This window comes from Homalodisca vitripennis, chromosome 7 (genome assembly GCF_021130785.1).
Source record: "Homalodisca vitripennis isolate AUS2020 chromosome 7, UT_GWSS_2.1, whole genome shotgun sequence".
Classification (NCBI taxonomy): domain Eukaryota; kingdom Metazoa; phylum Arthropoda; class Insecta; order Hemiptera; family Cicadellidae; genus Homalodisca; species Homalodisca vitripennis.
Genome location: NC_060213.1, coordinates 79,374,636 through 79,397,795, shown reverse-complemented (window position 1 = coordinate 79,397,795; position 23,160 = coordinate 79,374,636). Strand labels below are relative to the sequence as shown.

Sequence of the window (23,160 nt, the reverse complement as noted above, 5' to 3'; positions counted from 1 at the left end):
TTGCATTTACTTGTGGGTGGGGGTGGGGGTTATCCCATTTTTCATCAAACAGACCCTATACTAACATTTCTGGCATTTACGACTTTCTTAGAGGTTTATCTCTTTCTTGGTCACCATTTTTTTTCTCTTTTGTTTCGTTTTTATTAATGTCCTGCGTTACAAGTTTAGCGACAATGTATTTGACAATTTCAGTAGATGTTGACGTAAAGGCGTGATGTTTCAAGCAAAGGTTTAAAAAGATAAAAGTTTTAGATGTTTAACTATGTTATTTTTTCAGCCTAGTAGCAATTATATATTGGATACTTTATACCACATCCAGTACATCAGAATGGTAGGGTTCCTTTGAAAAATTAAGGATACGTGGCTTATGTCTGATATTAAGACAATCATTAGGCTTCCTGTTACAAAGCGTTCACCGCTTAATTTACCATTGATACTTTCGAAAGTTTAAAAAACTAAAACAAATTAAGAGCAATTTTACATTCTTTAAGGGTTAAGTTCAAGCCAGCACAATCACTTAAAGCTAAGGCAATTTTCCCTTTATCTTGCAATCCAACTAAGCGTTGCAATATTATGAAAGTTGAGTTGCAGCGAGTTGCAACGTCTTGTATCAGTTTATTTAGACAGTTTCTATGGACAGACTACTTTTAGTATTTAATCAGTTTTTACATTGCAAGTTTGCTACGTTTAAAAAAGTTGCAATATGTCCTGCACAAACCTAATGATCTTGTATGTATCTTTCACAATAAGATTTATTGTATGAGCTTAACACCCAACATGTTTCCAGTAGAGAATATTACTGCGCGAACAATATTTAAAGCATTGTCGCCTAGTACAATCAACGTTTTTCCTATATTATGGTTTTATGTATCAGTGATGGTGCGGATGTTTTCATCCAAATTCTGACTTGTGAACTTCCTCAAGTTCATAATTACTATTGATGAAATGAGCTGTAATGTCAAATAAATCTCCATATTAGACAGGCTCCAACAGTCTTGTTTAACAAACTCATTAGTTTGACGTGTTTCATAACTTTCAGGTATGTAGCTGTTTGCAATTACTTTTCTGCTAAGCAGTTCATTAGACGGGTTGAACCCTTTACTATACGCTTTAAAGTAAACATCATCTACAAACGATAAAAGTTGGTAGTCTTGGGTAGCAATCTTTAATAAGTTATTATACATGTTTTTCTTTTGAGAGACATTTATAATTTGTTTATAGACGATTTTATTGATTCCTGGCTTTTAGGCCGAATGTCAATTGAGCAATATTTACTGATATTGTTAACATCAGGCAGAGATTTAGTTGTTGACTGCAAAGCATCAGCACTATCAACATTCTGTTTTCCTATATCTGCAGACAGAATAGGCAGACCTTTTGGTCCCACTGTTTTGAAAATTTAATTTAAATCCCATTTGGGATTTTTTTTTAAATTGTGAGGTTTTAAGGTTTGAAAATTTACCGTGATATTACATGTCCAGCCCACATTTTTCACTCTTAACAACTTTACAATTCGACAACTATTTAATTCGATACCATTGATTAATGCTGCTATTTAAGAATTTTGTCTGACTCCTTGTGGACCGTCACCTAAAGGGATTATCCGATCGGTATTTGGGCAGATGTGTGCGTTACTATCACCAGTAAGCACGTGTTAACTTTGGTATTTTTTTAATTTGTGCTTTAAAAATTAAAAAAGATGTCCTAGACTTAATTGTCACCCTGTATATTATAATACGTGTTACATTATTTACCTCTCTATGTGAGCCTCTTTTGTATGTTTGTGTAGATAGTACTTCATTTTAACTATGTATTAATTAAGTAAATGTATTGTAGTCTAGTTGGTAACTTGCTTTCACTGTAAGTAGTGCTTAATGTTTACTTAGATTTTAAACACTGCAGAAAAATTTATCGTGCACCACAAATTTACCCTTTGCAACTAATTATCTGGTATGCTCTGATTATTATAACAATATTTTTTTTAGCAAAATACGGGTTATTTTAAACAATGAACAAGCAATAAAATATTATACTACTAAAATATTAAGGTATTTTAGAAAATATATTTGTATTAGTCATCATAACTCTAATTGTTAGTTTTTTTCCAAGACGCACTAACTATCACTGTAATTTTAATTTAAGTTATCTAAACTAGTTAAAACATATAAAGTTAATATTCTTTACATTAATATTAAACATAATATTATAAATCATAAAAAACTGTATTTGTTAGATTTATGATTTTATAATAACAATTATATAAAATATGTGGGCTTAAACTTATAGGCACTTAACTGTAGATACAAATTTAAATATAAGTTTAAACCCAAACTTTTTAAAGTAACTCGTGTAATGTATTTGTATTGATCAAACCGTCTTTCTATAATCATAAATACAATAGAAAACTTATTTTTCCAATCTTATGCTTAAAATAGAAAGGATTCACTATTGTATCTAACTCTCTTTCCTGCTTTAAACAATGCTGTAAACAATGATAGTTCGTTTTCTGCACTTTAACTGAAGAAATCTAGCATTTCATATTTTCTGGCATCGCGTACCTTACTGCTTGTAGGGCAACAAAATATATTTATATTTTCGCATACACTTTATATATATATATACTACAGTCGGGTGTGCAACGATAAACCCTGCTGTCCATCACTTCCACTTCAGTATAATCGTTAGCATTTGTAGACAGAGAAATTATCGAAGATATTAAGGCCTAATAGTGAATATCCGAGTAGATTTTTATTGTCTTACATCTTAATATACAAAAGAAAACTGAAACCTAAACTAATTCTTTAACTGCATTGCACTGTGTAATAACGTTCGTCCACTATATTTTCTATTACGTAAGGAAAAAATGTACAGGCAATTTTAATTTAAGTAATAAACAATTAGTGATTAATAATGGTTTGTATCAAATAGGATTGAACGTTATAACTGTTCTTGTGCCATAAATCTCGCGAGCTTCCGCACAACTATAAATCTGATTGATTGGTGAAAATAACCTATAAAATTCTATAACATCGCTCACCATAAATGTATAGAGGCAATAAACCAATTTGTTGCAATATACATGAAGTGCTGTTAAAAACAAAAATGTGAAATCTCTTTAAAATTACTCTAATTGTGTAGTGGTTACTATTTATTACCAGTAAATTTGCTGAGTTATTAAATATGTATGATATGATAAGTCATTTTATATATATTTTATACATTTTACAACATTATACTAATTCAATGAAATAAAAATAACGAAATATTAGCGAACGTAGTGTAATAAACTTCTTAACATATGTAATTCTATCTTCAGCCAAGGTAAGTTGTTAAAGAAGATTCTTTAATATTAAATACAGTTAAGTAATGATTACGTATCATTATAATTACGTGTAATAAACAGCGTGTAGTAATAAATATAGGCTTTGTTTACATTAGGCGTAACATTTCTTTTATTAAATATAATTTTATTTACCAAGTGTAACAAAATTTGTTTTTTTACTAATGACATATACTTAGACTGATTAGTCTTTTTTTAAAACGTAGACTAATACTCTATAAATTTGTGTCTCTAGACGTTTAAGGTTTTATTAATTTTTAAATTAGTTAAAACATTTTCTTAATGTTCAAAATATAGTTATTTCAATAACTGCTTTTGAATCACCAATTCATCTTTCAAAAATACGATAAAATACGAATAAAGGATTATAATACCTCTTGTCAGAAGTGTCTATTCCAGTGTGAAATAGTAATACTTAAAAGTGCATTACACAGCGTGTTCTATCTCTTTCAACAGTAATGGTTTGATGCAGGAGAGTTTTCCTTGTATAGAATCTGTTGATATTGAATATATCCAAGTACGTTAATGCAAATGGTGGATGTTGCATAAACGATGTAAAATAGTAAAGCTACAAAATTATGGTTCTATTTACATCATTGTTCATAGAAATCATTTACGTAGAAATCACATTTCTTTTTTACTTTGATAGCAATATACAGCCGAGTATAAATCACTTCTGCGGTTTTATGGGTCTGTCTATATATATATATATATATATATATATATATATATATATATATATATATATATATATATATATATATATATATATATATATATATATATATATATAGACAGACCCATATATATATATATATATATATATATATATATATATATATATATATATATATATATAGACAGACCCATATATATATATATATATATATATATATATATATATATATCACGTGATAGTAACTATATGGTCTCTTACTAGAAGTAAATCGGGCAGGAAAATTATAATTATAAAACACGGGGGGTGTTTTATTATAATTCAAAGAAAAAATTCACATTATTGTAGCTTTTATCAAACTTTAAGTAAATAATAAACCATTGAGTTTATATTTTTACCAAAGTTGGTTAAATAATAAATTCAATATTACAGTAGAAAAATTCTTTGATTCTACGATAGCTAAAAGTAACTATTTCAAATTGCATTGCGTAACAAAGGATATTATACTCAAATTGAAAATACTTTTTCTGACGTCCCTATAAGAGGCACAACAGAGAGTGCAAATATTAATTCAACTTGCAGTTCGTGTTACTAGGCATTGTGGCCTTAACTATAAGTGATAAAATAGTATTGCTTTGTGTTAACGGTGGTGTTGTTTAAAAAAAAAATATGATACTTATTAAAATTCAGCGTACCACAATTTGTAGTGAATTATTTCTACACCCCCTTGTTATGTTTTCAAACCTCTATTGTCAGTAATGAGTTTTTAACAAAGCATTTGAGTTAGGTCAAACTACGGAACTTACGTATTTATTAGATTAATAATTTAAATAATACACATTTTTATTTCCATCAAGTATATAATTCCTTGTACATATTTGTGTATACATAAAAATACAAGATTATTTTATAGGTAAATGTTTTCAACCATTTAGCCAGTTTGAATCTTGTACATGTAAAAGATTACGAGGAAGTGCACCTCTCCGGATGCACTGTTTAAGAATATTCTTGTGATTTGCACATAAACTATAATTTGTGTCACATATATGCGGTCCACGGCAGTAGATGTAGTTGAGCTTCATCCAGTCTAACATGGACATCTCCTCACTGAGCGGCCCAACGGTTTCACCAAACTGAAACAGTGAATTATATTAACCATTGTATTGGATAATTTCGGATTGCTACTTTTAGCAAGCAAGAGATTGCGCATACAGAGTCTACCGCATTTTATACAGTTGGTAATTTGTTTATGATAACCGTTGTTATTATTGCGGGATCTTGTGTCATCTCATCTCACACAGTTCTACACAATAACTTAACATCTGATTATTTTTTGTTCAATTTATTTTAAATAGATTCAAATGTTTTCGTGCCCCGCATTTGGATTTACCAAAATAAGCATTATGGTAAGTTTAATACGTCATCAATTATATACTAATATTTAATTAAAGCCTCATTTAAAATTTGTTCGTGTGAATATGTATATTCTATGGATATACAAAATATGTATTCTTTAAGTACTTTAAAAGGTATGCATTGCCAACTTGCTAACACGCAAGTCCCGGTATTGTAATTGCTGCAACTGATTACAAAGTAATTGTAATATATGTATAGACACTGTTGTAAATTAGTTTATTCTGAAAGATATTCATGTTCTTACAGAAGTTTTTTGCAAGATTCTCATCAAAGAAAAGTTACATGAAATAAAGATTAATCAAATTTTATTATTGTTAACGAATTACCTACGCGAGATCTCTCACGTCTAGGAAGTTGCGATCCTTCAAGTTCTAACAAAGCTAAAGGTATATTTTTTAAATTTTAAAATAGATATTTACTATCAGTAATATAGATCACAATCATAGATTCTATGTTTGGATAATAATTAGTAAAAAAATTACATGATTCAATTTTGAGCAAAGACAATGTTTTTAAAAGAAAAAACTTCACTAGTTATTAAAGAAATTTAATTAACTCAACCCAATATAATACTATGCATGATGTAAAATTTTATTAAATAAATTTAGGGAAACCCCATTTTAATAAAATTTGTGTGTTGTAATATTTCTTTGCTTCCTATTTTTGTTGGAAATATGTTTAAAAATGGCGTTCTAAAGTTCAAATCTACTAACCTGAATATAATTTCTTTTACTAGACTTAGGTTAAACAAAAGACAATGTATCTTATACACACCGACCAAGACATTGATATATATATATATATATATATATATATATATATATATAAAACAAAATCGTTGAATGATTTAAAAACTGTACACTGTGTGCAATTTTTATATAACTCATTAGTTGATTTATTTACGCCAAACTTTTCTAGACGTGTCATCATATGTTACAAGAATTTAATAGTTTTCAAGACAGAAACTCTTCTAGCTTTCAGTACTGAAGAGTTTTTTTCGTTTATTGTATACTAAATTTATCATCCTCCCAAATTTAGTATATACATGTGGATTATTCCAACTGTAGTTCCAAGATATAGCCACTTTACTTTCTATTAATTTTTTTTACCTTAATGCCTAATTTGTTGTCTATTTTATTATTAATTGTTTTTGTTACCTAAAGTATATGAATATTATAGTAAAAATAAACGACACAAACTTTTTTCCTGGTTATATAAGGGAATCAGTTAAACAAAATTAACTTAGCTTTTACAATGAGCATGTTTATATATTTTTCTTTTCATTGTTATTTTTTATTTCGATAAATACTAAAAATATTTAAATCTAAACTTCAACTATCCAAAGATAAATTACCAATGATCTAAAAATCGAGCTGGCCCGGTACTGCATCACACTGTGAATGTCAAATGGGAAGGTAATATCAGTCCAAAAGTTTGTATATATTCTGTTGTTGTAGTCCTGAAGTGCACGTCCTGGAAAAATACAATTTATAGCATTTAAAAATTATAGCATTTAAATTTTGAAGGCATGAACTTAAACCAGTAGTACTTATTTCTCCAGCCTATAAAATGAGGGAATGGTTTTTGATACTCAATGCATATACGGATAGTTTTTAAATTATTCATTCTGAATTGAATATGCTGATTTACAGCTGTTATTTAAAAAAACCACATTATTTTTGCTGACCCCATGCATTACAATAAAATAGACCCAGTATTTTAATGTTGAAGTAGTCATACAACAGTATTTATGATTGTATTTCTGATATAGGTATAAGATTAAATCAGAATATGCACTTAACTGCTTTCCATTTTAAAAATTTCATAAGAGATTTTACATAGTTCCTCTAGAATGGTTTTAGAGTAATCTTTTAAACCAATAAACAATTAATATTTGAATATATGTACACTCAAGTCTCGTTTTCAACCTAGTTTTTTTTATTTAGCACAGAAGAGATTATCCCTCAAATACTGTTAAACTTTACGTAAAGTATGAATGATGGAAACTGATTTGTTACGTTACCTTAACCTCATCATTGTAAAATTAATTCTCTCTTTGTTTAGCTATATAAATGTATTGTTAAAAACACTAATTACGGCAATTTTTATCAATACAAAATTCCTAAATTTAGTATTTTAATACGTAAATAACATTCAAATATACTTGGCATTGTATTTTTACGATATTGCACATGTTGTTTAACATACAAGAAATATTAGACAGATAGGATTCTCTCACCTGGGCTTAGATTTTTAAAATACTAGGGTAGAGATTTTCGAAAATCAGTTTGAGTAATAAATTATTTGAAACGAATAATTAAAACTATTTTAGACAATGATTAACTGTACTTACTACTAATGGTTTTTTGCATGTTGGCTTATTTCGTCATAATATGAGCAATCGCAGTGTAGTTAAAATCATATAACATGCAGTATGTTTCTAAAACTATCAAATAAAAATAAGATTAATTCGGTAGCTTCAGTATAAAACATAATATAATTTCAATATAAACATTTCGACATGATAAAAGTAAAACAAATTGATGTTAAAACTAATAGCTTACAAAAACGGCTCACATAACATACAAATGTGATGCAGTATGTTCACGTTTATAAAGCTAAATTATAATGATATAGGACAGATAAATTCAATTTAAATAAACTTGATCACGTGTCAAAATATATTTAGTTATTCTTGTTTTACCTGTTTTAACATCTTAATAAATATTATTTTAAGCAAATTCAATCAGTGATTTAAACGACAATTTCACTGATTTAATGTGGATTTCACATGGAATGGGAAGTTTCAGGTAGATAAAACATATTAAATTAACGAACATATATATACCAAAATAAAAGAACCATATTTTCAATTAAAAAATTCTAAAACTTACCAAAAACTTCTATGTAACACTCACGGTCTCTTCTTTGATGTTCGTGTACGAAGCCCAATGCATGCAACATTTCGTGAGGTATGTTATGCACATCTGGGCGCTGTTGGTAAAAATGCAAACACCTTTCAGATATATTAACATGTTGTGGCCCTCCAAGTCTGCCAATCATAGCGAAACAACGATCGGACCCCCAGTTGCCTCTTGTGAACACAACATAATCCCTTTCATGTGTTCTTGGAACCCAGCGTAGACATGAATGGAGACTGAACTGTTCAATATAATGTCTTAGAAGATTTACCACTCTAGGTTCTGGAAATAAATGTAAGAACTCAATAATAAAGGTTATATAAATAATTAAACAGATATATTAATCATTATTGTGTAGTTATTACACTTTTATAATTGAAGAAATATAAATTCTAAGCCTATGGCTGTTCCAAATAATACGTTCTATAATTAAGGAATTCCGTCAATAACAATACAAGTACATGAAAACGCACGGAATTAAGTACAGTAAATATGCAACATTTCTCAATCATCATATGACGTTTATTACTTCAAAATTTCATTAATACAGTGGAAATTATTACGAGAAAATGGTATTTGATTGCTGGCACTGATATATATGTTATACTCGGGTACTTGCGTCTAACGGCTGGAGTTTGATCTTAAAAAGCAAAACAAAACAACATCTGTGAATTCAGTCGTTTTTATCATTACATAATAATAACTCTTGTACTAACCTTCAATTCAAAAGAATTTTAAAGCAGTTAACTCTATTTAAGCCAACTTAAGTACATTATGCAAGAATATTTTTCATTTCAATAAATTGCTGTTTTAAACCATTTTATACGGTTTTTAATGGGGCAGTGTAGTGGGTACAACGGTTATCGCAAGATAACCGGAACAAGCAACGTCGAGAGCGGCTGCTGCTTTGATGAGTACCCTTCCTTGCAAGCAGCCCGCCTGCCCAGACATTGGTGGTGGTTCAGAACTCACCTTTAAGCCGTTGGTCCGCAGGTTAAGTGTTAGAGAGGCCTTCTTGGCCCTAATTTCGTATGGTAAAATAATTCATATTTACTTTACTTTTACTTTATACTAGCATTTTCCCATTGCATCGCATACAATATTCAAAATCTATGTCTTTAGCCTTGTTAGTGAATGCACTTATAATTTAATATGACGGAGCCCTATGATATTTTCAAATGACACAATGGTAAATTAAGTACATATTATCTCACTGTTCATGGTTAATAGCATGCAGAGAGTCAATGGGCATTGAATCTGGTCAGAACATGCTTCCTATTCAGTGGCAATAGTACTTACTTTTATTGTGTAAATCCAGTGTACGGAACAACGTTCTTATATCAGCCGTTTACATTCAATTCCGGCGTTATGTGTTTATTACATAACACTTACCATGTTAATTTAAAATTTACAATAATCGTTCACATTAAGTGTTGTGTGATAAAAGGTTTTTTTTTCAGACTGTATGCTGAGAAAGAATTGAATATTAAGACATATGAGTGTCCATCCCTCTGTTTTTTTTCTTTAGCTACCAGGACGTTAAACTTTAAGTTCGTTTTTATAACAGACGTTATGCAGTATTTACAATACGTTACAGGTTTTATATTCTTAACTGGAGTAATATTTTGTTTAAGAATTAGATAGTAAATGTATATAGCAATCTTTATTGCACTATTGATCTAGCAGAGTGTATATTATTTAGTAAAATTTAAATTTAAACTTGTTTGTTATCAGTTCAATTTGTATTAAGTTCATTAATATTATCATAATATTTGTCCGGATTCTAAATCACTCCTGAAAACTCTTAGATCTTTATCTTCATAAACACTTTCCTTGTGTTAGACATATCTTAAAAAATAAAAATGTGCATAGTCTGTCTAGCCGATCTCAAGATTAGCGCTAAGCAACACTTTAAGCGATTCATTCTTATTTATAAGCTAATATAATGACATGGCAGATAATAATATTCGTCATATTTTTATAATGAGTATTTCGAAATTAAAACTTCTTCAAGCCAAATTTCACCTTGTCAAATGTTTACAGGTCGTACAAATAATTAAATTGATTTAACGGTAACAATTAATAATTAAATGATTTTTTTAAATAATTTTTTGCCTTACCCCTTCAATACAAGCAAACAATGACACGTGTATAAAACAGAGAATGTAAAAGCTCTCCAAATGTACGGTGTACAGTTATCTTTATACAATATAATTCTTAATTGCATTATTTATGCTATTATGTATATTATTTATGTATTTATATCACATCCAGTGATAAAAATTGTCTAATTACGGCACGTTACCGTTTTTTAAAGCATGTATGGACCCTTGAATGTTAATTTTATGCGTCTCAGCTAACAAAACTATATGTGTAGTTCAACATTTTTAACTTTAAAATTTACGAGTTTAAAATTAGTTAATATATTGGTTTAATATTAGATTATGTCTATTTGTATTTATCACACTTACCAAGGTTGGCATTTACGTATGGAATAAAAACAAGTCCAGATGATGACGATGGCCAGAGGATTCGCCTGTTAGTTATAACAGTTCTATCTTCGATATCAGTGTCATTCAACAGAAGTAGCGTATTGTTCAGTTCTGTTCCATCTATAGAAATATGCACAAACTCATTTAATGTACTACAACTGGAAATAGATTGTATCAATACTAGTAAAACGTTCATTGCGTCAATAATAATTTATCGCCTATACTTAAAATCAACACTGCTTATACTTCGCCCTATAGCATATTTTATGATAGCATATTTGAAAACCTGAGTATACCCGAATACAAATACCAAAGCGCTTTGTATGGTGCAGAATAACTAGTTTAACATGACTTATTTAGGGAGAGGTTGCCGATTGAAAGGGTGAACTTACTAGGAAATTTAGTTGCTTAGTTTTTTCATGAATAAAAAAAAATGAATAACCACAAGAGGCTTTAATTAAATACATTTTTGTAACATTCTATGAAGTAAGACGCACAAAATGGAAAGAACTTGGTAATAAACTTTATTTTCTTACACAGGACTTAAACAAGATTTTCTGTCCTATTCATCTACAGAACAAGAATAAGAATGAAATAAGAAATAGTTATATTGAACTCGTAAAATAAAGACAGTGTCTCTTTTTAAGAAGTGTTTTTTTTATCTCCTAAAAGTTTAGAGAAAACATATTAAATTATGCATCCAAATATACTGATACTATATTTTTAATACATCTTTTGTGTATAGTAATAGTTTTATTTTAAAAATGTATTCAAAGATTAACATTTCATTATTCAGCTGAACTTCTTTCAATTTATAGAATTCTGTAACCAAACTGAATATTTAAAATTCAAGTTTATTGTAATAATCGTAAGTAAAAATATAAGCCAATTCAAAAACTTGTAAATTCCTTTAAAAAAGCTAAGAATGTATACTACATTAAAACTATATTTTTATTTTTTAAATAAAATATATTAAAGCGAATGCCACATAATAAATTAAGACAATCAAGCATTTGTATAACACGTGTATTGTACATTTATGAAGCTCTTTTCTTATTGGAAATTATATATTAATTTAAACAAACTCTCCAATAATATAAGTTTTTATATTTTTAAGGCCTTTCGTACTCAATGAGAACATCCCGGACACAACTGTGTGGGTCAGAAAATGTTCTCATTGAGTATAAAAGGCCTCACAGAAATAAAAACTTATATTATTGGAGAGTTTGTTTAAATTAATATACGTGTATTGTAGCTGAAGATTTTTCTTATTAGGGATCTAATGATTATTGTTCCATAAGCCACTATGTCTATCAAGAAGTTATAAAAATCTTACCTGTGCTTTCATATTCTAGAGGGCATGCCCGAACACTGATTATGAAGGTTAGTAACAACGACATGCAAAATAATACATACAACATTGTATATAGGCAACCTTTAAACTCTAAGATGTTAAATTACGGCTCTTCAGGGATAGGTATTAACGAAGAATACTACGTATAGGCTATTATGTACTACCACACATTGCATATGAATTATTTATGGGTGTTATTAGCTTTGTTCTTAGTCACTAGTACGATAAGCCTGTTGGACATTGCAGCACGAAAGAACGCTATAAAACAGTAGGTAAATTTTATTGAATGTAAAGAAAGACATATAAATGGATATCAAGCATTGGTAGAAGTTGCGTGCATGACATGAGTACATTGTGTAGTTTCCAGGCACGTTATGGTACATAATTATTTAGTTGCTCTTTCATAGCAATAGCTAAAGTAGTATGCGAAAATATGTTGGGCGTAGCATACGTTATAGCGCATTATATGAGTGCAGTTATTCCATAGAACATTTATCTTAACCCAGTGTGCTGAAAAACTATCAAAACGTGTACTCATAAAACATGTGGTTTTGTGTTGAATAATAATTTTTTAGCTGCTCTAATTAGATTATATTTATAATTGAGGCCTACAGTACTAGAATAAAAGATATAGATTTCAAGTCCTCTATGTTTAAGATATCTAATTGTAAGTGTCAAGATGTAAAATATCCTGAAAATCGAATACCTAATATGATCCTTCCTTAAATTGCTCCTGAAAAAGATACTTCAGAATCCAGTTAATTTTAGAAAATCTAGTACAAAGCTTTAATAAAACGATAATTTATTAGTAATAGTGGTAACCAGCAGAATTGTTCATTAAACTTAATGAACATCTGTAGTGTTGGAGAAGTTTTAAACTAGCATACTTCAATCTCCTTACAAATGTTATTTGAGAACTATTATAAGATGATAATCGCACATAAAAACAAACAGGTTGGCAATGCAGAAATTGACGTGTAATTATTTTATTATTTTAACGTTATGTGCGCGAATTATTTAGCACACCACACACCACAAATGACGTAAACAAATCACGTTCCCATTAAAATAGTAATTTAGTCATGACCACACGTTAATGCCACCAGGTAGTGCTGACCCAAGCTGAAGTTTGACTGCATCTGATGCGGCCGCATTAGTTGATCCCGCGCATCAGTTGAATAAATCATATGCGGTGTATTTTAGGTTGTAGTTTGACTTAAAATAACATTTATCTGACTCAGTGTTGTTTAACTGTTTCCTCGTTACAACTGGTGTCGTATGCTAACCTGATGTGTAGCATAAGGTACATTAGTAAAGTGTTTCGTGGTGACTTTTTTAAATCTATACACAACGGCACACTTTAGATTAATGTGTAATAGATTAAACCAATATCTACGTGCAAATTAGTTCAATAATTCAGTATTGTTAATCTTCAAAACTAGGTAAGGTTTTAAACTAATATTTTTAAGCTTATTTCTAATTGTTATATTATACATAATAAGAAACACTATCCTACTTACATATAGTACCCTACGTAATAATACTCATACATTCTAAAATAAATTCAACAACCCAATCCATAATTCCATAAAAATTAACACATACTCTTTAAAAAAAGTTCTTGAACTTTTAGCTTTAAGTTTGGTTCTCTTATCTTTTAATAAAAGGCCAGTTTCCGATTACATACTCTCACACTTAACAGACGTAGCAATCACAGGAAAATGCTGTTTCATAAATTTGGCAAGTTAGATATGCTGAAATTTATTTTTCTTGCCAGCTTTATAATGGGTCTTGTTTCCTTGACAGTAAATTTTCTTCATTATATCTGCAATATTTAGTAACATGGTTAATAAAATTGTCAGCATAAAAATTGTAAATTAATAGTTTGTTTTGTAATGTTATACGTTATTATAATTATTTACATTGGTAAAGCAACACTGACGAATTTTAATTTGAACCGTTAATAGTTAAATTTATATAAACTGTAGTTATACAACTATTATATTAAACAAACCTTTTATATTTCCATGATAATAGAATATTTTACATTTACTTGTGGGTGGGGGTGGGGGTTATCCCATTTTTCATCAAACAGACCTATACTAACATTTCTGGCATTTACGACTTTCTTAGAGGTTTATCTCTTTCTTGGTCACCATTTTTTTTCTTTTGTTTTCGTTTTTATTAATGTCCTGCGTTACAAGTTTAGCGACAATGTATTTGACAATTTCAGTAGATGTTGACGTAAAGGCGTGATGTTTCAAGCAAAGGTTTAAAAAGATAACAGTTTTAGATGTTTAACTATGTTATTTTTTCAGCCTAGTAGCAATTATATATTGGATACTTTATACCACATCCAGTACATCAGAATGGTAGGGTTCCTTTGAAAAATTAAGGATACGTGGCTTATGTCTGATATTAAGACAATCATTAGGCTTCCTGTTACAAAGCGTTCACAGCTTAATTTACCATTGATACTTTCGAAAGTTTATAAAACTAAAACAAAGTAATAGCAATTTTACATTCTTCAAGGGTTAAGTTCAAGCCAGCACAATCACTTAAAGCTAAGGCAAGTTTTCCTTTATCTTGCAATCCAACTAAGCGTTGCAATATTATGAAAGTTGAGTTGCAGCGAGTTGCAACGTCTTGTATCAGTTTATTTAGACAGTTTCTATGGACAGAATACTTTTACTATTTAATCAGTTTTTACATTGCAAGTTTGCTACGTTTAAAAAAGTTGCAATATGTCCTGCACAAACCTAATAATCTTGAATGTATCTTTCACAATAAGATTTATTGTATGAGCTTAAGGGGGTTCGGTAGGTTAAAAATTAAAAAAATATACATTTTTTTTTATTTCAATTTATTTTTTCTGTGTTGTTTTCTGAACATTTTGACATAAAAATTATTTAATTCTGACAATGGGAAGTATTTAAAAAAAATATACAACATATTGTCTTCACAGCTGCAATTTTTACCAGAATTGTATCTATGGTAACGACAATACTATTATTTATTTTGTTATAATAACTAGCATCCAGAAACAGTTGTTTTCTTTCAATGGTTGGCTAACCTGAAGTATTGTGCCAATAAACAGCAGACAAGAGAAGTAAGAAAACATTGTTTGTTTACATTCATGAGTTTATTCTTTATTGTGAAAACTCAAAAGTAAATACACATTACAATTATTTTTTCTAAAGTGTTGTGTCTAGTGTTTTAGAAGAATATAATATTCAAAATGTCTAGGATTACTAGTGTTTTTCAAGAAAAAGGAAACGAGTATTTTGTAAGAAGACAGTAGAAACTGAAATTAGGCATAGTCCCTAATGCTGATGTTTTGGAAGATATGACTAGTCTAGATGAACCAGTTAGTGCTTCAAAAGCAAAACTAGGAAATATTTCCAATAACTACCAATCTGTTGTTGATGGTGAGCCTAGTCTAGCCTATGAAATAGTTGATTTGAATAGTTTGTTGAAAATAATTTCTAATATAGCAGTTTGTAAACATTGCCATGAAGCAATTTATTTCAAATTCGGTAGGCGTGTTGGACTTTTTCTTTCAGGTGATTTTACATGTTCAGGTTGTAGTACAAAGACATTAGCTTCATATGAAAATTGCTGTACTTTACCTGATAACCCATCACACAATAAAATGTATGACCTACATGTTAGGTTAGTGTACGGTATGCGTACTATTGGAAGGGGCCAGGTCGCTTGTGAAACTCTTTGCGGCGTGCTAAACTTGCCTAAACCTCCTACAAAGTTTAGTGAATACATTAGAGTTCTAGGGTCTACAGCTGAGGATATATGTTTTTCATTTATGAAAGAGGCTGTAGAAGAAGCAGTGAAAATAAATGATGGAAAATAGGGATTTGTGTGTTGCCATCGACGGCACTTGGCAAAAGCGTGGGACATACATCTCAAAATGGCGTTGTAACTGCTACAAAGTGTTGATACTGGTAAAGTTGTAGATGCCGTCATACTGTCTAAGTACTGTCGTTGTAGAGGCAAGTTTTACTGGCCATCAAGATGATAAATTGCAGTGCTAATTACCAAGGAGTAAGTGGGTGTATGGAAGTGGTAGGAGCCTGTAAAATATTTCAACCTTCCAACTCTGATGTTCGCTATATTGAATATCTTGGAGACGGCGACTCTAAAGGGTTTGCTAGTGTATTAGAAAAATGCATGCCTTATGGTAATGACTGTCCAGTTACAAAATTAGAGTGCATTGGACATGTCCAAAAGCTTATGGGCACACGCCTAAGGACATTAAAACTAAAAGAAGGTAAGGCAAAACAAATTGATGGAAAAACCTTAGGGCGGTCGCAACTGACTAACAGATGATGCTATATTATTAATTCAGAAATACTACGGATTAGCCATACGCAGAAATATAGGTAATTTGAATGACATGAAGCAAGCTATATGGGCAGAATACTACCATTTACTATCAAGTAACTCTAATCCTCAACATGGACTTTTGCCCCGAAAGGAAGTGATAGTTGGTATAAATATCAAAAATAATTGGTCCAAAATGAAAAATATGATCATGAAAAACATTTTCACCTACCACTTGCCATAATGGAGAGGCTAAAACCTATTTTCAAAGATCTTAGTGCTCCTGACCTTCTAAAAAAGTGCTTACATGGTAAATCACAGAATCCCAATGAGTCTGTGAACCAAATAATTTGGACTCGCCTACCGAAAACCGTGTTTGTAAGCATTCATACACTTCACTTAGGTGTATATGATGCCATCAATACTTTTAATAAAGGAAACATAGCAAGGTGTATGGTATTTAAGAAACTGGGATTGATTGTTGGGCAGAATTTTTGTGATGCTATGAAAAATAAAGATATATCCCGGCTAAAAAAGGCTCAGCGCATGATCTCGGAAGTTGCAAAAAGAAGCAGACAATCCCGTGAAAGTGCTAAAAGGAAGTTGGAAGATGAATGGGAAGATTTGGAGGATCCTGATGATCCCAGTTATGGAGCAGGATGCCATTAAGTCTTCAGTTACATATTACCAAGTAAGACCAAATGTATATTTTAACTTTAACGTTGATTTCCCGGAATTTAATTTTTTTCTTACTTATGTACCTTTTATCTCAGGAAAGTATCAGATGGATCATTATGAAAAAAAAACACTTGTACATGCCACCAATATACACACATTTTAAGCGCGTAACATTGTAAAAAAATCTTTAATAATTACGCAAAAAAATAAATAACATAAAAACTTTTTCAAAAAAACATGTATTTTAAACAAAATTCTTTTTTAATGAAATTTTCTTAAAAACCAAAATGTTTTGCGCTCTATTTCATGATAAGAACCTAAAAAATAACACATAAAAATTTTACTGTAATCGAACCAGTTTGTTCCTGAGAAGAAGGTACATAAAATATAGAATATAGCATTGTAAGGATAGGGCCTACCGAACCCCCTTAACACCCAACATGTTTCCAGTAGAGAATATTACTGCGCGAACAATATTTAATGCATTGTCGCCTAGTACAATCAACGCTTTTCCTATATTATGGTTTTATGTATCAGTGATGGTGCGGATGTTTTCATCCAAATTCTGACTTGTGAACTTCCTCAAGTTCATAATTACTATTGATGAAATGAGCTGTAATGTCAAATAAATCTCCATATTAGACAGGCTCCAACAGTCTTGTTTAACAAACTCATTAATTTGACGTGTTTCATAACTTTCAGGTATGTAGCCGTTTGCAATTACTTTTCTGCTAAGCAGTTCATTAGACGGGTTGAACCCTTTACTATACGCTTTAAAGTAAACATCATCTACAAACGATAAATGTTGGTAGTCTTGGGTAGCAATCTTTAATAAGTTATTATACATGTTTTTCTTTTGAGAGACATTTATAATTTGTTTATAGACGATTTTATTGATTCCTGGCTTTTAGGCCGAATGTCAATTGAGCAATATTTACTGATATTGTTAACATCAGGCAGAGATTTAGTTGTTGACTGCAAAGCATCAGCACTATCAACATTCTGTTTTCCTATATCTGCAGACAGAATAGGCAGACCTTTTGGTCCCACTGTTTTGAAAATTTAATTTAAATCCCTTTTGGGATTTCGTTTCAAATTGTGAGGTTTTAAGGTTTGAAAATTTACCGCGATATTACACGTTCAGCCCACATTGTTCGCTCTTAACAACTTTACTATTAAAGCCAACTATAGTAAAATAACTAAAAATGGGACTGGATTTCATTTCAACCATTACAGTAAGAATATAACTTACCACTTCGGAAACTAAAAAATGTACAAAACACGTGGACTAAAAATACTGCAATCATAAATTGTGTATCTTCACTCACTCCTCTTACGTGTCACAACTCAGATTAATATTGTACGCATAACATGAAATTGTAGTATTCATCCGAAGTAATTATAAACAATTTCTAGCTCCCCCCACCAAACTGTACTATTCGGACGCCAGACGTCAGCTTGGTGGTTCGGTTGCCGTGGAAACTAGACATTAGTGGTGACATCAGATGTGCAGCGTATTGTTGCAATGATATCTGATGTCATTATTTTCAGCCACCTCTACCACCAGGTAAAACAATTTCCGTCAACGTAAAACTGACAATTATTGTTTATCAGACACAGACAATGTGCAATAAGGATTCATGTTCTGCTGTGTGACATGAAGAACTTTGCTGAATGTCAGATTCATGCTTTTAGGGTAAGGATCTGTACGAAATTTCCAATTTCTCCCAGTACTTATTTAATACTCCTTTTTGTATTATTTTTAGGAGGGTACATTGCAAAATTTTAAAGTCAAGTATCGTATAGTATTCTTTTGAAACAAAGAAAAGTCAATGTTAATACATTTGAAACATGGTTTAAAATAACTTATGTTATTAAATATTTTCTATTGAAATAAAAACATAACTGCATTTTATAAGTTTCCTTTTTTAGTATAGGACGAAAAACAATACGTGCAAATATTGTTACTTATACGAAATTCATAAATTAAACTCAAATTTTGTTACTACATGTTAGTGTTTCTTACTTGACATGTACTGTATTGCTATACTGAATAAAATCGATTTTTTGGTACTTATTTCTGTTTTATTTTAGACTTTGATTATATCAATTTTCTCAAATATAAATTCTCTACAAATAATGTTTGTTGATTTTATGTATTTATTACCAATTTAACAAAGTTATTGTACATCAAACTTAACAAACATTGTTTCGTGCCCCAATTTTTTGCATTTAACCCTGAATCCCTCAAAAATTACTACAGGTACAGTTCTGAAACCTATTGTATTAGCTTTATCAGGTAAACATACATAAGAATCCACGATATTTCTTACTTAATTAACCTTTCCAAAAGTTCAGTATGGCTTTATTTTACTCTTTACCCATGAATTCAGGCGAAATCTTTCGCTAGCTGTAACTCGCTAACGAAGCGTTTTCGGACCTATGTTTATATAAAATTTTTTTAATTATTTTTACTAGTACAATGTGCTGTAGAAGTGGGGGAGAACTTCATGAATCACCCTGTATATATATATATATATATATATATATATATATATATATATATATATATATATATATATATATATATATATATATAAACTATGGATAGTACTTAATATGTTACTAAAATAATAATTGCATACTCTTGCCTATAACAAAATTAAAGAATGAATGTTGGGAACAATACCTACAAACATACAACTGAGAAATGGTATTTATCGTATCTATTAAAGTAAATTTGAGACGCAGAAAAAAAATGTCTAATAAAATTCTAACGACCACAGCATTAAGTATTGGAATTTTTTGCATACACTTTTAATTATTTTAAATAATTGAACAACAAATTTAAGAATAAATCCATATTTTTCAAGAGTGAAATTTCGAAAATTTAAAACCACGTTCTAGGGAATGCTGATATGTACATAAATCCCGTAAGAGAATCTTTGAACATATTATTTTCCACTTAATCATTCAACACAATTATGTCTACCATAGTTCACCAACTCGCTAATTTTTTCCCTCAAAAACTGCCATATTCATTAAGAAAAGTTAGAAACTACTTTAATTTTCTCCGTTTTAATAAAATTATCATGAAATCATAATGATATCATGAAAAACATATTTTTTTTAAAATTTTGGTTTCATGTTTTATTTTTATTGTTTATGCACAGTAAATTCTAGGAAAATTATATAACAGTTTAAAAGTGGTTTATTTAACAAGTTTTTTTTACATGATAACAAAATGTGAACGATACTCTTTGTTATACGTTACCAATTTATAAGACTTGTGTGTTTCCTTGCTTTCACAAATTAATATTAGATCGGACAGCCACTGCCACTAGCTGTTAAAAGAGATAATATTGCCAAACTTCTTATTACATGTCTTAAATTGAATAGATGTATTTGGTTGACATCCAGCTATTCAGTCTGTTAAGTAGGGCTCTAAAGGTAATGATGTAAATAAGATTAGTGACACTTTTTGATTGGTATATAATGGAACAGATAAGGAGATTTTTAAATTCTAAGTAGGGGAATTCGACAGGTATAACTACCTTCCAAATTGGGATTGTAAAAATATATATCGATTGTTAGTATAAAGTTATGAAAATATAAATTGTATTAATTTTTAATAAATATTTGTCTATCTTATTTGAAAATAGTTAATAGAATATTTCATACCTTAAACATTAATAAATCTAATTGTTTCCTCGTGGCATCTAAGAGAGTTTTAACTAATATGTTCCTTTAAACACCTATATAACCGCCGAATTTTGCAATGTGTCAGTTTTTTTTAATATTATCAATGAAAATAGCAAGATAGAGCGATTATACAATACATTTTACTTTAGTAAATCATTTAAAGCGTTTATTTAATTGAATAAATTCATAAACAAAATTATTTATTTTTATATAGAAGATATACTACAAGGAAAAACGTGTTACACTCTTCAATACATTTTTAATTGAAATGAAACATTCAACTGGGTTTTTATCTTTAATGGAGACCGTACTTAAAATAATCCTATTAAAACAGGTTTCTACAAGTTTAAGCTTCTTAGCGTAATGAGCTCAAACTGTTGTTTAAATTCCAGTCCCTGGACACACAACATCTTAATGTAACATTCAACTACATTTATTAGTTTTACGTTGAGTAGATGTAGTTATATAGTTATTTCTCTGTAATGTATTAATTACTATCTAAAAGTGCGAACTTTATAAACACATTATAATCAGGAAAGTATAACGAATATCACGAAGCTATATTGTATTCCGCCATTTACGGTTATTGTATCACTGCCGTGACGGGGTGGTAGCCGGTCACTCTGTCTTCAGTAGTACCAACTCACTGCAGTATCAACAAACAAATATAAAGTTGCATCGAGTGAACTCAGCGAGCTAATGTTATACGCTCCAATTTTTATGGTTTGTTTCTCCAACTAGTAACTTGTAATTTACTAAACTGCAGATATTAGTTTTTGTGTTGCTATATCATGTGTATATTGGTTATTTTTTGTGTATTATAGTTTAATTTTTAAATTTGACCCCTATAGAGCATGTCAGGAGGTTGGCCCCAAACGCCGATTTTTATTTCATAAAGTACAATATGGATGGTCCACGTTAGATACACTCAGCATCAATTTAAAAATCTTGTGGCTATAATATTCATTAAAGTCCTAACATGTTTTATAATATAACCATTGGCTATAATATGAAATAAGCAGGTTTAATATTTATAGATTTTAGTAAATGATGTAAGTCTCCTCTGCTTTTAATTCTTATCTTAATTTTCTAAGCTTAGTTTATTCGAGTTTTTGTACTGCAGTAACTGAAATCAGAGCAGATTATAACTTATGCAGCCTTTTGTAATCTCTTTTATACAGTTATACAATAAATTGCGTATTAATACCCATGCAGCTTATTTTTAAGTACTCAGAAGTACTATTATAAGCTTATTTCCTTAATTTGTAATGCTGTCACCGTGCCATGGGATTTCAATTATAAATAGTGCTGTTCCAAATCCTTTGTGTGTCCGTATGCATTTTTATCAGTAACAAAAACTTGACTGACTCTACTCTGAAACTGTATTGACTCTACCCATATTGGGTTTGTTAAAATACTTAAACAGGCCAGTGGCCCATGAGAACGGTTAGATCCAAAACAATAGCTCTCCTTGAATATTAAAATAGTGTTCACGTGTTTAAGTGTGGCACCTTACCTTTAGGCTGGTTCTATTTTATTGTGTAAAGATATTAATTTGATATGCTTTTGTTACGTTTCAAAGTTACCTCTTCTTACTTTAGTACTTTTTATTGTCTGCAATTTAAAGAATTTATATATTTAAAAGATTCTTATTACGTTGCCATTGCGTCATCCATAAAGAGTACGTAGCATTGAATTCACTCTTACATCGGACCTTATCAGCATCCGACAATAATTCAAAAGTGTACGCTCAAAATCAACACAAAAAAGCATCTTTATTTGAAAAGGAGAAATAACTTTACTTATAGTAGTTATTATGAGGGGAATTGTTTTTATGCTCCATAGCACTTTCAAAGGATAGTGATAAATTTAGTTAATACATATAATCTTGAACTTTTTCATCGTAGGGTATATAGTTTTTTGTATGGTTTTACGATTCTTCTCAAAAAGATATTTAGAGTAGTACATAGTTAGCACTCTCATATCCAAATGTCGACTTTAAAATAAATTTGAATGGAAATACTAGGTTGAAATAGGATTCATATTGTGCAATCTGTGTATATGTTAGTAGATTTATACCATACCTTTTTATTTGTAACTATAACCAAACTGTATTACTGGTGTTTGAAAAGTTACTAAAATAATTCTATTTAGTTTGTAATATAGTTTGTAACCTACATCGCATTGAATTATCAGTGCCAGTGAAAGCCAGTATACAATTTCTATCGCGTGTACAATGAGGT

General features: G+C 29.9%; 1 protein-coding gene across 1 annotated transcript; it reads right to left on the bottom strand.

The window, feature by feature from the left end:
- Positions 1-4,861: 4,861 nt before the first annotated feature.
- LOC124366555 (low choriolytic enzyme-like) lies at positions 4,862-12,433 on the bottom strand. The gene is made up of 5 exons (XM_046823149.1): positions 12,182-12,433; positions 10,825-10,965; positions 8,327-8,635; positions 6,787-6,905; positions 4,862-5,149 (listed from the first exon to the last, which is right to left on the bottom strand). The coding sequence occupies exons 1-5, from the start codon at positions 12,264-12,266 to the stop codon at positions 4,940-4,942; spliced, it is 864 nt and encodes a 287-aa protein (XP_046679105.1). The 5' UTR covers positions 12,267-12,433; the 3' UTR covers positions 4,862-4,939.
- Positions 12,434-23,160: the final 10,727 nt, after the last annotated feature.

Coding starts and splice junctions, on each gene's coding strand:
- LOC124366555 (XM_046823149.1), bottom strand. CDS start 12,266: ATGTTGTATGTATTATTTTGCATGTCGTTGTTACTAACCTTCATAATC. Junction 8,636..10,824: donor ATACGTAAATGCCAACCTTG/GTAAGTGTGATA, acceptor ATTTATTTCCAG/AACCTAGAGTGGTAAATCTT. Junction 6,906..8,326: donor GTGTTACATAGAAGTTTTTG/GTAAGTTTTAGA, acceptor GTATTTTTCCAG/GACGTGCACTTCAGGACTAC.